This window comes from Salmo trutta, chromosome 1, assembly GCF_901001165.1.
Source record: "Salmo trutta chromosome 1, fSalTru1.1, whole genome shotgun sequence".
Lineage (NCBI taxonomy): Eukaryota > Metazoa > Chordata > Actinopteri > Salmoniformes > Salmonidae > Salmo > Salmo trutta.
The window spans coordinates 51668108-51682878 of record NC_042957.1 but is presented as its reverse complement, the minus strand read 5'-3'; the positions used below and the strand labels follow the sequence as shown (position 1 = coordinate 51682878).

The 14771-nt window shown below is 44.7% G+C and overlaps 1 protein-coding gene across 1 annotated transcript; it reads left to right on the top strand.

Moving 5' to 3' along the window:
* The first annotated feature begins 2869 nt into the window (after positions 1 to 2869).
* On the top strand, positions 2870 to 14536 carry LOC115199162 (ribonucleoprotein PTB-binding 1). Its single transcript, XM_029761783.1, has 14 exons — positions 2870 to 3215; positions 4893 to 4959; positions 5118 to 5587; positions 7204 to 7395; positions 7508 to 7628; positions 8235 to 8335; positions 8860 to 8938; positions 9281 to 9444; positions 9587 to 9668; positions 9779 to 9918; positions 11382 to 11453; positions 11615 to 11737; positions 12369 to 12428; positions 12531 to 14536. The coding sequence occupies exons 1-14, from the start codon at positions 2901 to 2903 to the stop codon at positions 12663 to 12665; spliced, it is 2121 nt and encodes a 706-aa protein (XP_029617643.1). The 5' UTR covers positions 2870 to 2900; the 3' UTR covers positions 12666 to 14536.
* The last annotated feature ends 235 nt before the right edge of the window (positions 14537 to 14771 follow it).

Genomic DNA, 14771 nt, shown 5'->3' with positions numbered 1-14771 from the left:
TGGACAGGCGGGCAGGTGCAGGCAGCGATCGGTTGAAGAGCATGCATTTAGTTTTACTTGTATTTAGGAGCAGTTGGAGACCACGGAAGGAGAGTTGTATGGCATTGAAGCTCGTCTGGAGGGTTGTTAACACAGTGTCCAAAGAAGGGCCAGAAGTATACAGAATGGTGTCGTCTGCGTAGAGGTGTATCAGAGATTCACCAGCAGCAAGAGTGACATCATTGATGTATACAGAGAAAAGAGTTGGCCCAAGAATTGAACCCTGTGGTACCCCCATAGAGACTACCAGAGGTCCGGACAGCAGGCCCTCCGATTTGACACACTGAACTCTATCAGAGAAGTAGTTGGTGAACCAGGCGAGGCAATCGTTTGAGAAACCAAGGCTACTGAGTCTGCCGATGAGGATGTGGTGATTAACAGAGTCAAAAGCTTTGGCCAGGTCAATGAATACGGCAGCACAGTATTGTTTCTTATCGATGGCGGTTACGATGTCGTTTAGGACCTTGAGCGTGGCTGAGGTGCACCCATGACCAGCTCTGAAACCAGATTGCATAGCGGAGAGGGTGCGGTGGGATTCGAAATGGTCGGTAATCCGTTTGTTGACTTGGCTTTCGAAGACCTTAGAAAGGCAGGGTAGGATGGATATAGGTCTGTAGCAATTTGGGTCAAGAGTGTCACCTCCTTTGAAGAGGGGGATGACAGCAGCTGCTTTCCAATCTATGGGAATCTCAGATGACACGAAAGAGAGGTTGAACAGGCTAGTAATAGGGGTTGCAATAATTTCGGCAGATAATTTTAGAAAGAAAGGGTCCAGATTGTCAAGCCCAGCTGATTTGTAGGGGTCCAGATTTTGCAGCTCTTTTAGAACATCAGCTGAATGGATTAGGGAGAAGGAGAAATGGGGGAGTCTTGGGCGAGTAGCTGTGGGGGGTGCAGTGCTGTTGAATGCAGTAGGGGTAGTTAGGTGGAAAGCATGGCCAGCCGTAGAAAAATGCTTATTGAAATTCTCAATTATAGTGGGCTTATCGGTGGTGACAGAGTTTCCTATCCTCAGTGCACTGGGCAGTTGGGAGGAGGTGTTCTTATTCTCCATGGACTTTACAATGTCCCAGAACTTTTTAGAGTTTGAGTTGCAGGAAGCAAATTTCTGTTTGAAAAAGCTAGCCTTGGCGTTTCTAACTGCCTGTGTGTATTGGTTTCTAACTTCCCTGAAAAGTTGCATATCGCGGGGGCAGTTCGATGCTAATGCAGAACGCCACAGGATATTTTTGCGTTGGTTAAGGGCAGTCAGGTCTGGAGAGAACCAAGGGCTATATCTGTTCCTGGTTCTAAATTTCTTGAAAGGGGCATGCTTATTTAAGATGGTGAGGAAGGCATTTAAAAAAAATAACCAGGCATCCTCTACTGACGGGATGAGGTCAATATCCTTCCAGGATACCAGGGCCAGGTCGATTAGAAAGGCTTGCTCGTTGAAATGTTTCAGGGAGCGTTTGACAGTGATGAGTGGAGGTCGTTTGACCGCTGACCCATTACGGATGCAGGCAATGAGGCAGTGATCGCTGAGATCTTGGTTGAAAACAGCAGAGGTGTATTTAGAGGGCACGTTGGTTAGGATGATATCTATGAGGGTGCCAGTGTTTGCGGCTTTGGGGTTGTACCTGGTGGATTCATTAATAATTTGTGTGAGATTGAGGGCATCAAGCTTGGATTGTAGGATGGCTGGGGTGTTAAGCATGTCCCAGTTTAGGTCACCTAGTAGCACGAGCTCTGAAGATAGATGGGGAGCAATCAGTTCACATATGGTGTCCAGAGCACAGCTAGGGGCCGAGGGGGGTCTATAGCAGGCGGCGACGGTGAGAGACTTGTTTTTGGAGAGGTGGATTTTTAAAAGTAGAAGTTCAAATTGTTTGGGTACAGACCTGGATAGCAGGACAGAGCTCTGCAGTCTATCTCTGCAGTAGATTGCAACACCGCCCCCTTTGTCGTTCTATCTTGTCTGAAAACGTTGTAGTTAGGGATGAAGATTTCAGAGTTTTTGGTGGACTTCCTAAGCCAAGATTCAGACACAGCTAGGACATCCGGGTTGGCAGAGTGTGCTAAAGCAGTGAATAAAACAAACTTAGGGAGGAGGCTTCTAATGTTAACATGCATGAAACCAAGGCTATTACGGTTACAGAAGTCATCAAAAGAGAGCGCCTGGGGAGTAGGAGTGGAGCCAGGCACTGCCAGGGCCTGGATTCACCTCTACATCCCCAGAGGAGCAGAGAAGAATGAGTATGAGGGTACAGCTAAAAGCTATAAGAATTGGTCGTCTGTGACTTCCAGAATAGAGACAAAAAGGAGCAGGTTTCTGGGGGCGATAAAATAGCTTCAAGGTATAATGTACAGACAAAGGTATGGTGGGATGTGAATACAGAGGAGGTAAACCTAGGCATTTAGTGATGATGAGAGAGATATTGTCTCTAGAAACATCATTGAAACCAGAAGATGTCATAGCATGTGTGGGTGGAGGAACTGAGAGGTTGCACAGCTGAATGTTACAGCTGAATGTAACGCAAACACCTTAACTTCTATTGAATAAGAAATTATATAGTATACCGGTAATTCAATTCGATGTACTGGATCATGTGGGTTTGTTGAACTTGCAGTGGGCATCACTGGTTCTGATTCATGACTACTGTAAGTCGCTCTGGATAAGAGCGTCTGCTAAATGACTAAAATGTAAATGTAATGACAGTCAAGCTCCAGTACAACTACCCGCCCCGCTCATGACGTGACGTGGTATAAAAAAATGCATCCTCTCGTCCAATTAGAAACCGAGTTGCGCCTACGTGTGTATTGTTTAAACTGCTTCAAATCTGACGGGGTTGTCAGTTTCAGAAAACGTTCAAGCAAAGGTGATGGCGGCCGCGGTGTCCGTTAGCGCAGCTGCCAGAGAAGAAAATCCAAACGCAGGGCCCAATTTCGCTAGCCGTCCACTTCACAAAAACTATGACCCCGCTGTCGAACACGAGAATTGGGTATCCAGGGATCCCGAAGTCGAGCCCAGTGATGGGGATGCACCATCGGACAACGAGTGTCAGCGAAGGGTCGAGGAAGAGTTGACGACGCTTAGCCCTGAAGAGATTGAGAGTCGCTTGGACAGAACTCGTCGAGAGTTTTACAATCGCCGGAAAATCATAATTAAAAACCTGCCATCCGATGTTAGCAATCAGGTAAGTTTCCTAAACTTTTTTTTTTGTTTTCACTAGCGTTAGAAAGCTAACTCGGGTCAGTAATTTCATCAGATCAAGCCCAGGATGCAGCTCGTTAATCTAGTAACGTTATATAAAAGATAAATAACTATACCCTTGCCATGAAATTGACATCTAACTATATTGCCAGTTGTCAGTTCGCTGACTTTTGGGGATGTCTGTATTCTAGTTAGCTAGCTTATCTTAACGTTAGCTAGCATAGTTTCCTAGTAACTAACAATGATTTGCGAACTAATTGTCGTTACTAATTATGTCGCGAATAAACTTTTATTTGAGGTCTCAAAGTATCCGCTACGTGGTAGGTGGTGTTTGGTAGTTATTCACGGCCTGACTGCGATTGCCCACTCCAGCATCACGCGTGGTTGATGGACAAGTTGAAAGTGCAGAATTAAAATCCTCGTGCGGAAAGGCAATGCTAGTTGCTAACGTTAGCAAAACTGCTTGTTTTGTTTTGACCAGTAATTGTCAGGCTATGGATTGACATGCATCGTATGTGACTAGTTCGAAAGTCTGTCGTTAAATTATTTTGAGGTAATGTCCCTCATTGAAACAAACTTCATGGCCCTGGAACATTTTGTTAAAATAAAGTTGTTGGAATGTGCTTGACTCGTGGGGAACTGTGGCCTGTGCGCGTTTCATTGTTTGAGTGGGTTTATATTGGGAGTTCGAGATGGGAGCGTGAGTAGCCGTGACAAAGGGTTGAAGGTGTAGAGGCAACGTAGCCGCTTTCAGAAAATGCTAGACAGCATTGCGATTCGTTTGTGGAACAGGCAAAGCATTGTGGAACAACATTTCTCCTCGCACAGTGAATGGGCAACTTTTTTCCACCATTGCCCAATAGCTGGGGATGGACTTTGCTTTTGTTTCATATTGGCAAAGACACCTGTTGTAAGCAAGCAATCATCCTAAATTGTTTTGATCAATACTGATGAGCATTTAGGTACTACAGATGGTGTATACTCAAATATTGTTGTGGAAAGCACTTGCCAATGTCACACTGTCCCCAATTGGACATGCCTCGACCCTCCCCCCTGGGCTGGTCAGTGAATAAAAGTAGACATGTAGCTGGAGCTACACCATAGATGGCTTTAGATTAGGGATGTTCACACATCACATTAGTTTGTCATGTTTTCAAGTGATTGTAGTGTTTAACACTTGGTTTAAGCATAATTTATGCCTACAATACCACACCATTGTATGGTAAAAAGTAGACCTGTACCAATCTGGGAATATCACATTTATTTTTTTAATTGTTCTGTGTTAGTTAAAGAATAACCCATTAATGTATTATAAAGGTAATGGTATTCATTTAGGTTAAGTTAATAATTTAGCAGTGGTGGGCTGCCACTGCTAAATCGTTGCTTCCATGCCCAAAAATATGATAGAACCAACAATCACAAAAATAACTAGATGGGGAGAATCTAAAATGGCATAGGGCCCCGATTTTATGTTTGAGTCACTCAGATGGCATAAGAACACTGCATATGCCCTGGCAAGATGTGTAGAATTGCAGGAAATTAGCTTCAAAACAGCAAAATTCTCAGGCCAAGAAGGGCTTTTAAAAATGTTGGCTGGAGAATGCTGTGGAAAACATAGGGGAAACACTGATTGTTGCTAACCATACTTTCTCCCTTTCAGGAGGTACATGAGCTGTTGCGCAACTATGACTTGAAGTACTGCTTTGTGGACAAATACAAGGGAACAGGTAGGTTTAAAAAATACTAAAATGTAAGACTAATTGGATGCAGCAGGCTCTCTGACCGCTAGACAAAGATTCCTCAATTCTCTTCCTATTTTGAGCAATGTAACCTTCCACATAGTTCTTCACAATGTCTTAGCTCATATTCTCTCTTCTCCCCTCAGCTTTCGTCACACTGCTCCATGGGGAGCAGGCACAATGTGCCATCAAAGAGTTCCACCAGCACATGCTGCGGGAGCGGGAGATCTCTGTGCAGCTGCAGCCCACCGACGCGCTGCTGTGCATCGCCAACCTGCCCCACGCTTTCTCCCAGCAGCAGTTTGAGGAGCTGGTGAGACCCTTCGGCAACCTGGAGCGCTGCTTCCTGGTCCACAGCGCCTCCACTGGCCACTCCAAGGGCTACGGCTTCGTGGAGTACATGAAGAAGGACTCTGCGGCTAGGGCTAAGTCTGAGCTGCTGGGGAAGCAGCTGGGCTCCCGGATGCTGTACGTCCACTGGACTGAGGTGGGCTCCCTCACCTACCCCCTGCTGCACTCCAGGTGTCTCTGTGTGGACCGTCTGCCCCCCAGCCTGCTGACCGCCCAGGACCTCAGCAATGCCCTGGCTGACACGCACGCACCCATCTTCTGCCAGGTCAGTCACATGCAAACACGCGCACAGGAACTCCAACGCCCTTTCACACAAACTTGTACTGATATTTTCAGAGGATTCAACATGTGTATCTGGCTCTCATTGATAGTATATATCTAGTAGCTTTTCTCAGTTCAATTTGTATCTGAGTGGCTCCAGTATACTCTAGTAGCAAGCAGAACGTACCTGCTTGTACTTTTGGCACACTTCTTTTTACTTTGTTAGTCATGAAAGCTGTTCCAACTGTTTCCCCCTAGGTTTTTTTAAGCAGCGGTGGCAAAGTTAGCGTGGGCATGGCTAATGGCACGGTATTAGAGGCCCTCTTGGCCTCAAACACCATTTTGTTTTAAAGCTAATTTCCTGCAATTCTACACATTTTGCATTTGTGCAGAGAAAATTAGTAGTTTTAGAGCAAATTTCTTGCAATTATACACTTTGCCATTGCTTATACTTTTTTCTTATGCTATCTGGGTGACTCAAACGTATAACAAAATCAATGGAGTGCCAATGCCGTGACATTTTCAGAGTTTTAGATTGTCCCGGACTGTTTTTACTTTGTTAGTTCTTAAAGATCTTCTTTTATAAAAAACAATATAGATCTCCATTGTCTTGTCTACATACTTTATATCTGGTTTACACTGAATGTTTTACCATCCTGAAATATTTTTATTACATTTTTTTTATTGTATATTAATTACATTTTCAGTGGTGGCCACGATTTAAAAACGGCAGTGGACTGCTGCTATGTGCATGTAGTGCATTTGGTTACACTGAGCAAGTGTGTTTGACACATCTGTTTGAGGTGGCTGTGTTATCATGTAACATGGGGCATCTGTAGTGATGACAGGGTCTTGTGCAGTTCACATAAAGGTGGCTATAGATGGAGTATTTTTGTATGAATCTGGCTTTCGAGCCCTCACCTTTGACCTGCTTTTCCTGTGGCCACTCTGTTTCTATAGCAATGAGCATTGCTGGTTTCTATGGTGATGACCACCTGACTCCCAGGTGGTGTCAGTCAGCAGGCCTCTGGCCCTACAGGCCTTTCTGGAATGAGACAGCAGTGTCCTTTTGGCACCACAAGCACACATATACACAGTCATTCATATACCTATAGGGCACAGTAGTTCGAGGTCTGGCTTAACACTGTTGCGCGATAGTGTGAGTGAGGCAATTTAACTATTGGACAAGTTAAAACTCAGGAATATGAAGCTCTTAATTTTTTTCTTAGCTCACTTGGTCTTGATACATTGTTTATTGCCTTTTTTTGTAGATCGACAAACAGGAGAGAATTGATTGGTAATTGCTTTTAAACATTGAGACTCCAGTAGTAGCGGTTTGCCATGGAGAGAATATTTGGGAACATGAAGTCCCAAGTATTTTCTCTACTTTATATTACAGAATGCCACTGGGCATGATTCAGTTTAATCCCACCTACTGTCTCTACCATCGTATCGAATACGCCTTTCTACTAATTGCTGTAAGGAAATCAGTGTGGATGTTTTTTTTAACAATGCCATGATGTTTAATATTACTGAATTCTGTGTAAACCTATTTAAATGGCAAACGTAGTCATTCGTTTTGGACGGAATGCATATTTAACTTCATTTTCCTTTATTCAGTTGGCTCAGGGCCAGGATGACAGTTTCCGGCGGTTTGCCATGTTGGAGTTCTCCTCGGCGGAGATGGCTGAGCAGGTGCAGAGAGAGGCTGACGGCAGGGCGCTAGGCGGGACCCACATCCGCGTCTCCTTCTGTGCCCCTGGACCCCCGGGAAGGAGCATGCTGGCTGCCCTCATCGCTGTCCAGACCATGGTAAAGACCTCTTGGTTGCCACACCAGACCATATGTTTGAACTATTGCTCCCTTATGTTACTGTGGTAAAACACCTGTTCTGAATGGCTCTCCTCCCCTTCCCCCTCCGCAGGCCCTGAACCGAGGGAAAGGTCTCCTCCCTGAGCCCACAGCCATGCAGATCCTCACAGGCCTCAGTAACCCTGCCACCCTCAAGATGCTGCTCAACCCCCTCACCCAGGGCAGGAAACAAGGTGAGTTAGATCATGCCATTTTCTAAAGGAAGACAATGTATGAGTCTCTTACCCTGGTGTGGGGGTGAGCTTTAAAGCAGGAGTGTCAAACTCATTCCATGGCGGGCCTAGTTTCTGCTGTTTTTTCCTTTCAATTAAGACTTAGACTACCAGGTGAGGGGAGCTCTTTACTAATTAGTGACCTTAATTCATCAATCAAGTACAAAGGAGGAGCCAAAACCCGTAGAAATTCTGTGGAATGAGTTTGACACGTGCTTTTAAGCTACAACAGTTAACTTTTTTGGCAACCTGACCAAATTCACATAAAAATGTGAGTTATAGCTCTGTCATTCTCATTGTAAGCAAGTCTAAGAAGTGGTAGATATTTTCTGTGCGCGCAATTTCTATGCTTCTCATTAAGGTTTTTGTTTTTGAGTCTTACTTTTGGTTTTGTACACCAGCTGAAAATATTTCACATCGGTTTAGATCACACAATGATTCTCTGCACTTGCTTGTTTTGTCACGAACTGAAATTAGGCAAACTATTAGAATTTTAGTAACAAGGATGCATATTGCGTGGTGAATGAATAGGTTGTCAGGTCTTAAGGTCAAATGGTTTCTCTGCAGGTCTCCTTGGTGCTGCTCCCACCATGCCGCTGCTGGCTAACCCCGCCCTCTCTGCTGCTCTGCTCCAGCTCCTCCTCCAGAACCAGGCCCAAGTTCAACAGGTACCCTGCATGCCATGCCCTGCATACTCACCACCTCTCTCTCCTCCAGCTCCTCTCCCCTCTTTTGTTGGTTCCTTAGTCTCTCTCATCCACACTTCTCCTACTTTATTCTCTCCTCTACTATTAGCAAGCCTTTTTGGGGAATCATCTTCTCTGGGCTCAGGTGCTGCACAATAAAGAGAATCGACTACTTCCCTGTGTGAGTGATCACTGAGTGTGTGTGTGTGTGTGTGTGTGTGTAGATGTGCGTGTGGTAGATATAGGTTTGTCGCGAAGGGACTGCTCCCTAAACCAAAACTGGTAAATGCTCTCCCTCGGGAAAGTGTTTCTTTCTGCTGCTGCCTTTTTGAGATGCTTTTCTAGTAATATTAATGTGCAACTGGTTTGGTTTTGAAGTGTTTTACTGTGAATTCTGAGTGACATTCTGAAATGTGACATTTTTGGTTCAGTAAATATCTGGTATGTAGACTATTTTAGCATCTTGTGGGTCACTGAGGCGTGTGTGTAACTCATGTCTCCTACAGGCAGGACTGATGGGGGACAACCTTCTGGCTGCTATGCCTCTCCAGCAGGGAGTCCATCTGCTGGGAGACCTGCCTCAAGGTTTGGCCTTCCATTCATCTCAATTCAGAATTCTTTATTGGCATGACTAAAGTCTATTTGTATTGCCAATACAACTCACTAGTAGCCGTTTCTCTAGTTTGGCTTATTTATCATATACAGCAACGCTCTACATTGATGCTGAGCATATGCATGCTATGCTATCCCTGCTGCTCTGTTAGTGATTCCATTGCAGGTTCTTTACACATGTAGTGGATTTTGGCAGTACTTATTATCTAGGTCATTTACTGTTAGTGTTGTATTGATTTTCAGTGTAATCTCAGGGCTCTCTACAGTGTAGTGATGGGGTGTTATAGTAATAAGGTGTTTGTCTCGTGTCCCCAGGCGGTGTGGTTCCATCCCTGGGCCTCCAGTCAGACCCTATGGGTCACCCCCTGGGCAGAGAGTCTCCTACCAGCTTCTCCCAGAACACCTCCCCCACTCTCCAGGGCATGTCCATCTCCCACCTGGGTGGAGTGATGGGGGCAGAGGGGCTTACAGCACCTGGGGTATGATGATGATTAAAATGCTCTGTATACTTTTCTAATATTGTCCCTACTAGCAGGGATGCTCAAGTCATTGTGCCTCATTACATAACATCAAGTCCCCTGATTTTTAACAGTATTTTTTTTTTAATATCTTCTCCAATAGGTGTCCATACTAGGACACCCTCCCAACGATGTGAATCTTCCCCAGAACCCCTTCAATGTCCACAGCCTGTTCCCATCTGCAGGTGAGCTGCCCTTCCTACTGTCTGCAGCCTGTGAAGTTTGGCTCTGATTCCTTCCCAATACTGACCTGTAGGGTTTTTCACCTTTTCCATTCCTGCCGTCCTTCACTCAGGCGCCAACTGCAGGCCCCACCCTTACAGGAAGAGACCAGCGCTTGGCAATTCATCCAACCAGCGCACACAGAACATCCACTCTAACTACAGGCTGCGCTACCAGGAGTCCTACACCCCAGACTACCCCCCAATACAGCAGGTAGGTTCCCTTTATCCTCTAACCTTCACTGTCCAGCCCTAGTGCCTGGCCTGGCTGATCTGATGTGTTGTGATAGAATGCTTAGTCATTGATGTTTATTTGATATGAGGACACTGCTGTCTTGGTTAAGGTCATTGTGACCACAGGTGGGTTTTTTACCTCCCTGGCTGCCCAGTGGTCATTGCATGGACTTTTTTCTAGTGTGACGGAACACAGTGGGCCTGCTTATCAGCACCACTTCCTGTCTGGCTACCCTGTCTTCACAATGGTTTGAACCTAGGGTCCTCTGCCTCGCAAACACGGGACTGCCCGCTTGACAACGTACTAGCCAGATGCGCCACCAAAAAGCTTGCAGCTTTGGACTATGAGTACGGTATAATCTTAGTAACTTCTTAGGGATAGGGGGCAGTATTTTCACGTCCGGATGAAAAGCGTGCCCAAAGTAAAACTGCCTGTAACTCAGGCCCAGAAGCTAGGATATGCATATAATTGGTAGATTTGGATAGAAAACACTAAAGTTTCTAAAACTGTTAAAAATCATGTCTGAGTATAACAGAACTGATTTGGTAGGCGAAACCCCGAGGACAAACCATCCAGGGGAAAATAAATTGAGGTCATAGTATTTCCCATTGGTTTTCTATTGAAAGCTTTATTTAATAGGAACCTGGTTGCAGTTCCAATGGCTTCCACTAGATGTCAACAGTCTTTAGAAATTGGTTGATGTTTTTCTTTTTGAGAAATGCAGAAGTACAGCTGTTTAAGTGTCACTTCAGATGGATTCTACTGTTTGGTGGGTGTGAACTAGAACGCGTTTCACGTTGTTTTTATCCGGTATTCAAAACAGTTTATCCCGTCTTAAATTTTATCGATGTATTTACATTTTAGGATACCTGAGGTTGGATTAGGAACGTTGTTTGAGATGTTTGGACCAAGTTTACAGGTAACTTATTAGATACTTTGTAGTCATGTTGGAACTGGTGTATTTCTGAATCAAACGTGCCAAATAAATAGACATTTTGGAGATGTAAAGAAGAACATTATCGAACAAAAAGACCATTTGTGATGGTTCTTAGGACATTTTGGAGTGCCAACAGAAGATCTTCAAGGGTAAGGCATTTATTATATCGTTATTTCTGACTTTTGTGTCGCCACCTGCCTGTTTGAAAATGATTTTCATGTGTTTGTATGCGGGGTGCTGTCCTCAGATAATCACATGGTCTGCTTTTGCCGTAAAGCCTTTTTGAAATCTGACACTGGCTGGATTAACAAGAAGTTAAGCTTTATTTTGATGTATTACGCTTATATTTTCGTGATTCTTGAATATAGATTTTTCTGTAGTTTGAATTTGGCGCTCTGCAATTTCCCTGGATGTTGTCAAATCGATCCCACTAACGGGATCACTAACAGGTTTTAACTTGGTTACATGAGCAGCAGGTTTAATGGCGTCTGGCTCCTCTCCCCAGGACCCTCTGGCCCATCTGTATGAACAGCAGGAGACTCTGGACACTGGAGCTCTGGCAGGGTTCGGACAGCAGGTAAGAGACACTACCATCGCCACTATTCACATCCAGCCTTCAAACTGTGGCATCTCTTGCCTTTTCAATTTCCACTCCCCTTTGTAGTCTTTTTTAACTTTTTATATATACATGTGTAACTGTACATGCAGCATAGAATAACATGATGAATGTCTCTGTAGCGGTTTGGTCACCCCGGCTACAGTGAGCAGGCCTCCCACTATAGTTACCCCCCCAGCCCTCCCTCGTCTTCCTACTACAGCTCGGTGGCACCCGGCAGCCTCCCCTCCAGCCATCTCAACAAGGTAGGCCCACACTGACACCCACCCCCACTGCTGCTTAGACTTTTCCTCTGCCTCTTCCCAATGTAATCTACAGATCTAATGAGGATTGGGTGTCTGATCAAAATATAAAGGCTGACCTCTGTTATTTAGACTTAGTGGAGATGTCTTGACATCTGTTGGCTAGCCTAGCACCCATGTTGGGGACAATCTAAGTTATGAAACAGTTGGGCTGAAAATGTTAAGTGAAATTATTGGCTTAATCTGCGTGTCCTTGGTCCACTCAGACGAATGCGGACAACACGTTATCCGATATGCTTGAAGCCGCACATTGTTGCATAACCACAGTAGCCATGCTGGCAGAACGATGACAAACAAAATGGCGGAGGAGTGTCCTGCAGAGATTTTGTAGCAGAATCCTGTGAAGTCACATGCGGATGTTTGATATCGCATCTTTCTGTTTGAGTGGACTGTGTCAAAGTTGAAGGGATAGATCGGGCTTTACTGTGCCTGTTTATTCCTCTTAGTTTTGCGCTCACAAAGACCCAAGCCGCTCGTCTTTACTGGAAATCAAAACGTACATATTGTTCCTTTTTAGATGAGACCAATGTATTGTGGTTCTGTTTTGATCACTGAACACTGTTTGTCTGTTCAGGCTGTGGGCATGCCTCCTGTGAGCCACTCTAACATGTACCCATCTGGTCTGGGGATGAAGGTCAGTGTGCCTCTTTGTCATTGTCGGTTGGTCTGCCATTTCCTGTTCTGTCCCCATTTTTCACCATGGCATTTACAGTGGTTATGTCTCTGCCCCCTCTAGACTCCCATTGGTGGTCACAAGCGTCTGATCCCGTCTCCAGAGCCCAGCCCAGAAGGGGGCTACGTGGGACAACACTCCCAGGGCCTGGGGGGCCACTATGCTGACTCCTACCTGAAACGCAAGCGTATCTTCTAATGTAAACCAATCAAAGCTTCTTGTACGAGTTGCCAATTAACAGCCAGGATGTGGCTCATAGCTCCATTTTCCCCCCGGAGCTCCTCCAATCAGCTTTTAGGTTAGGACTTGGCTGTCCAGTGGTCTCTCACTTGTGTTCCTGCCAGTGACCCCCTGGAGGGCGCTGGGGTTGCAGCCTGTCGCTAATCGGGACATAACAATGCGTGCCAGTGTATGGGAGTTTTGATGTTTTTTTTGTAAATATATGATTTCAGTGTGCTTGTAAATGAAGTTTTATCCTTTGATTTTTAATGTCTTTTTTTTCTATCAGGAAATCCCTTTGTTTACAAACTGGGAGTTACCTTGTACTATAAGAAAATAATTGTAAAATCTGATTTCAGGTCTTTTTTTCCTCTGCGTATTCCCTTCATTGGTTGGCTGAGCACTTATTTGAATTTTTATATTTTGTATTAGTTTTTTTCTTCCTGTTGTGATGGTGTCAACAGGTTTCTATTTTAAAAAGTTTTGCCTCGCAATATTTTTGTTTATAGTTTGTTTGATGGGATTTTTTTTCTTCCTGCTCCTTCCTCCTACAGGGATTATGTACTGACTGACTGGACAGGATTCAGGCCTTTACTTGGATTCACGTAGTGTGTAGCAGTACTCTCTTCCTGTCTTTTGTCCTTTGGAAAAATTGTCCCCTTACCAAAAAACGAGTCTGGACTATGCTGTTTTCAACCCTTTATTCTTCCACCTCCATCTCATTGGGAGCCCGTTCTCTGCACTGAGTGTTTAGTGTTGCACTTGGAGGACACGGGTGGGTCACAATTCTCCAGGTTTGTTGAATTTCTACTGTTCTCACTACTTTTTTTTTTTTCTCTTCCCCCCCACTCTGTTCTCTGCAGAATCTTGTATATTCTGTGTTGACGTGAGCTCTTTGTCAGCTGAGTATTTGCATCTCAACCACCATGGCACCTGATTTGCTCTCGTTCGTTCGGAGGGGATGGTAGCTGTGCCTTATCCAGACTTTAATATCTACAGATTATAACAGTAAGCAGGGACACCTGTGGCCTCTGTCCACCCAGAGCCTAAACATAAATGAACTGTACTATCATTTATTAATGAGCCATGGCTAGGTTGGCTCCCCCATGGCTGGCTGTCCCTCCCCTGTAGACCAGCAGGGGGGGCTGTTTATCCTCAGGCTAAACTGATATTAAATCAAGCTTGACAGTTTCACACTGATGGTTGACAAACTGAAACGGGTTGTAGAATTTCCATCCAGTTTTCCAGTCCAGGAGAAGTTGACTTCCTATCTGAAGTGTTACTATGATGGGAGTGTCCAGTGACTCTTAACAGGTGTTTACTTGGTCTGCCTCGGAAGGTTTGCATGGAAATTAAGCTTATGATTGGTCCAGTGATTGAGTTCTTAGTCTGTGAAGAATAATCTGGTTGACATTTTGATTGTGATCACCATTACCTCTTGACTTCTGATGGGAACTGCAATTACACTTGAGCCTTAACAGTTTTTTTTCCCCCTGTCATCTCATCTTCCCCTCTGTGGGCTTTTTGACTACATCCCTTTGTTTTTTGCCGTGTACATACTTTAAAGCTTGATCATTTCCTCGGAGTCCTAAACTCTTGTTTTCTCAATCATATCTTTGGCCTCTGGTCTGTTTTAAGATTGAAACTGCTGCTCAATATTTTGTGTTTTAGTGACCATTACCAAGTGCAGCCACCTGTCTGATGGTAGATTTCCCCATGTTCTGTATAGACCAACAGGTGCTGCTCTATGATATGAATTAAGATTGCTTTTGTTTTTCCTCATACATGCTATCTGTCATCTGTACTGCCATATGTGTCTGTTTTGGAGCAAGTAAATGTTATTTAATTAATCTTTTTGTGGTCAGTTCATTTACATGGTCAGTACGCTGGCTGTGTTTGACAACGCTTGTTACGTTTTGATGATCAGTTAACTCAGGAAAACACTGACTTGCAAAGTTTGGTTGACAGCGTTGCCATGGATGCAGCCACCACGCCTGTAGAGCCCCCCCCCCCCTGCCTTCTCTCATAAGTGAGGAACACAGATCAAACTTGGAAATAAGTGATTGTTACTCCTATGGCTCTCTC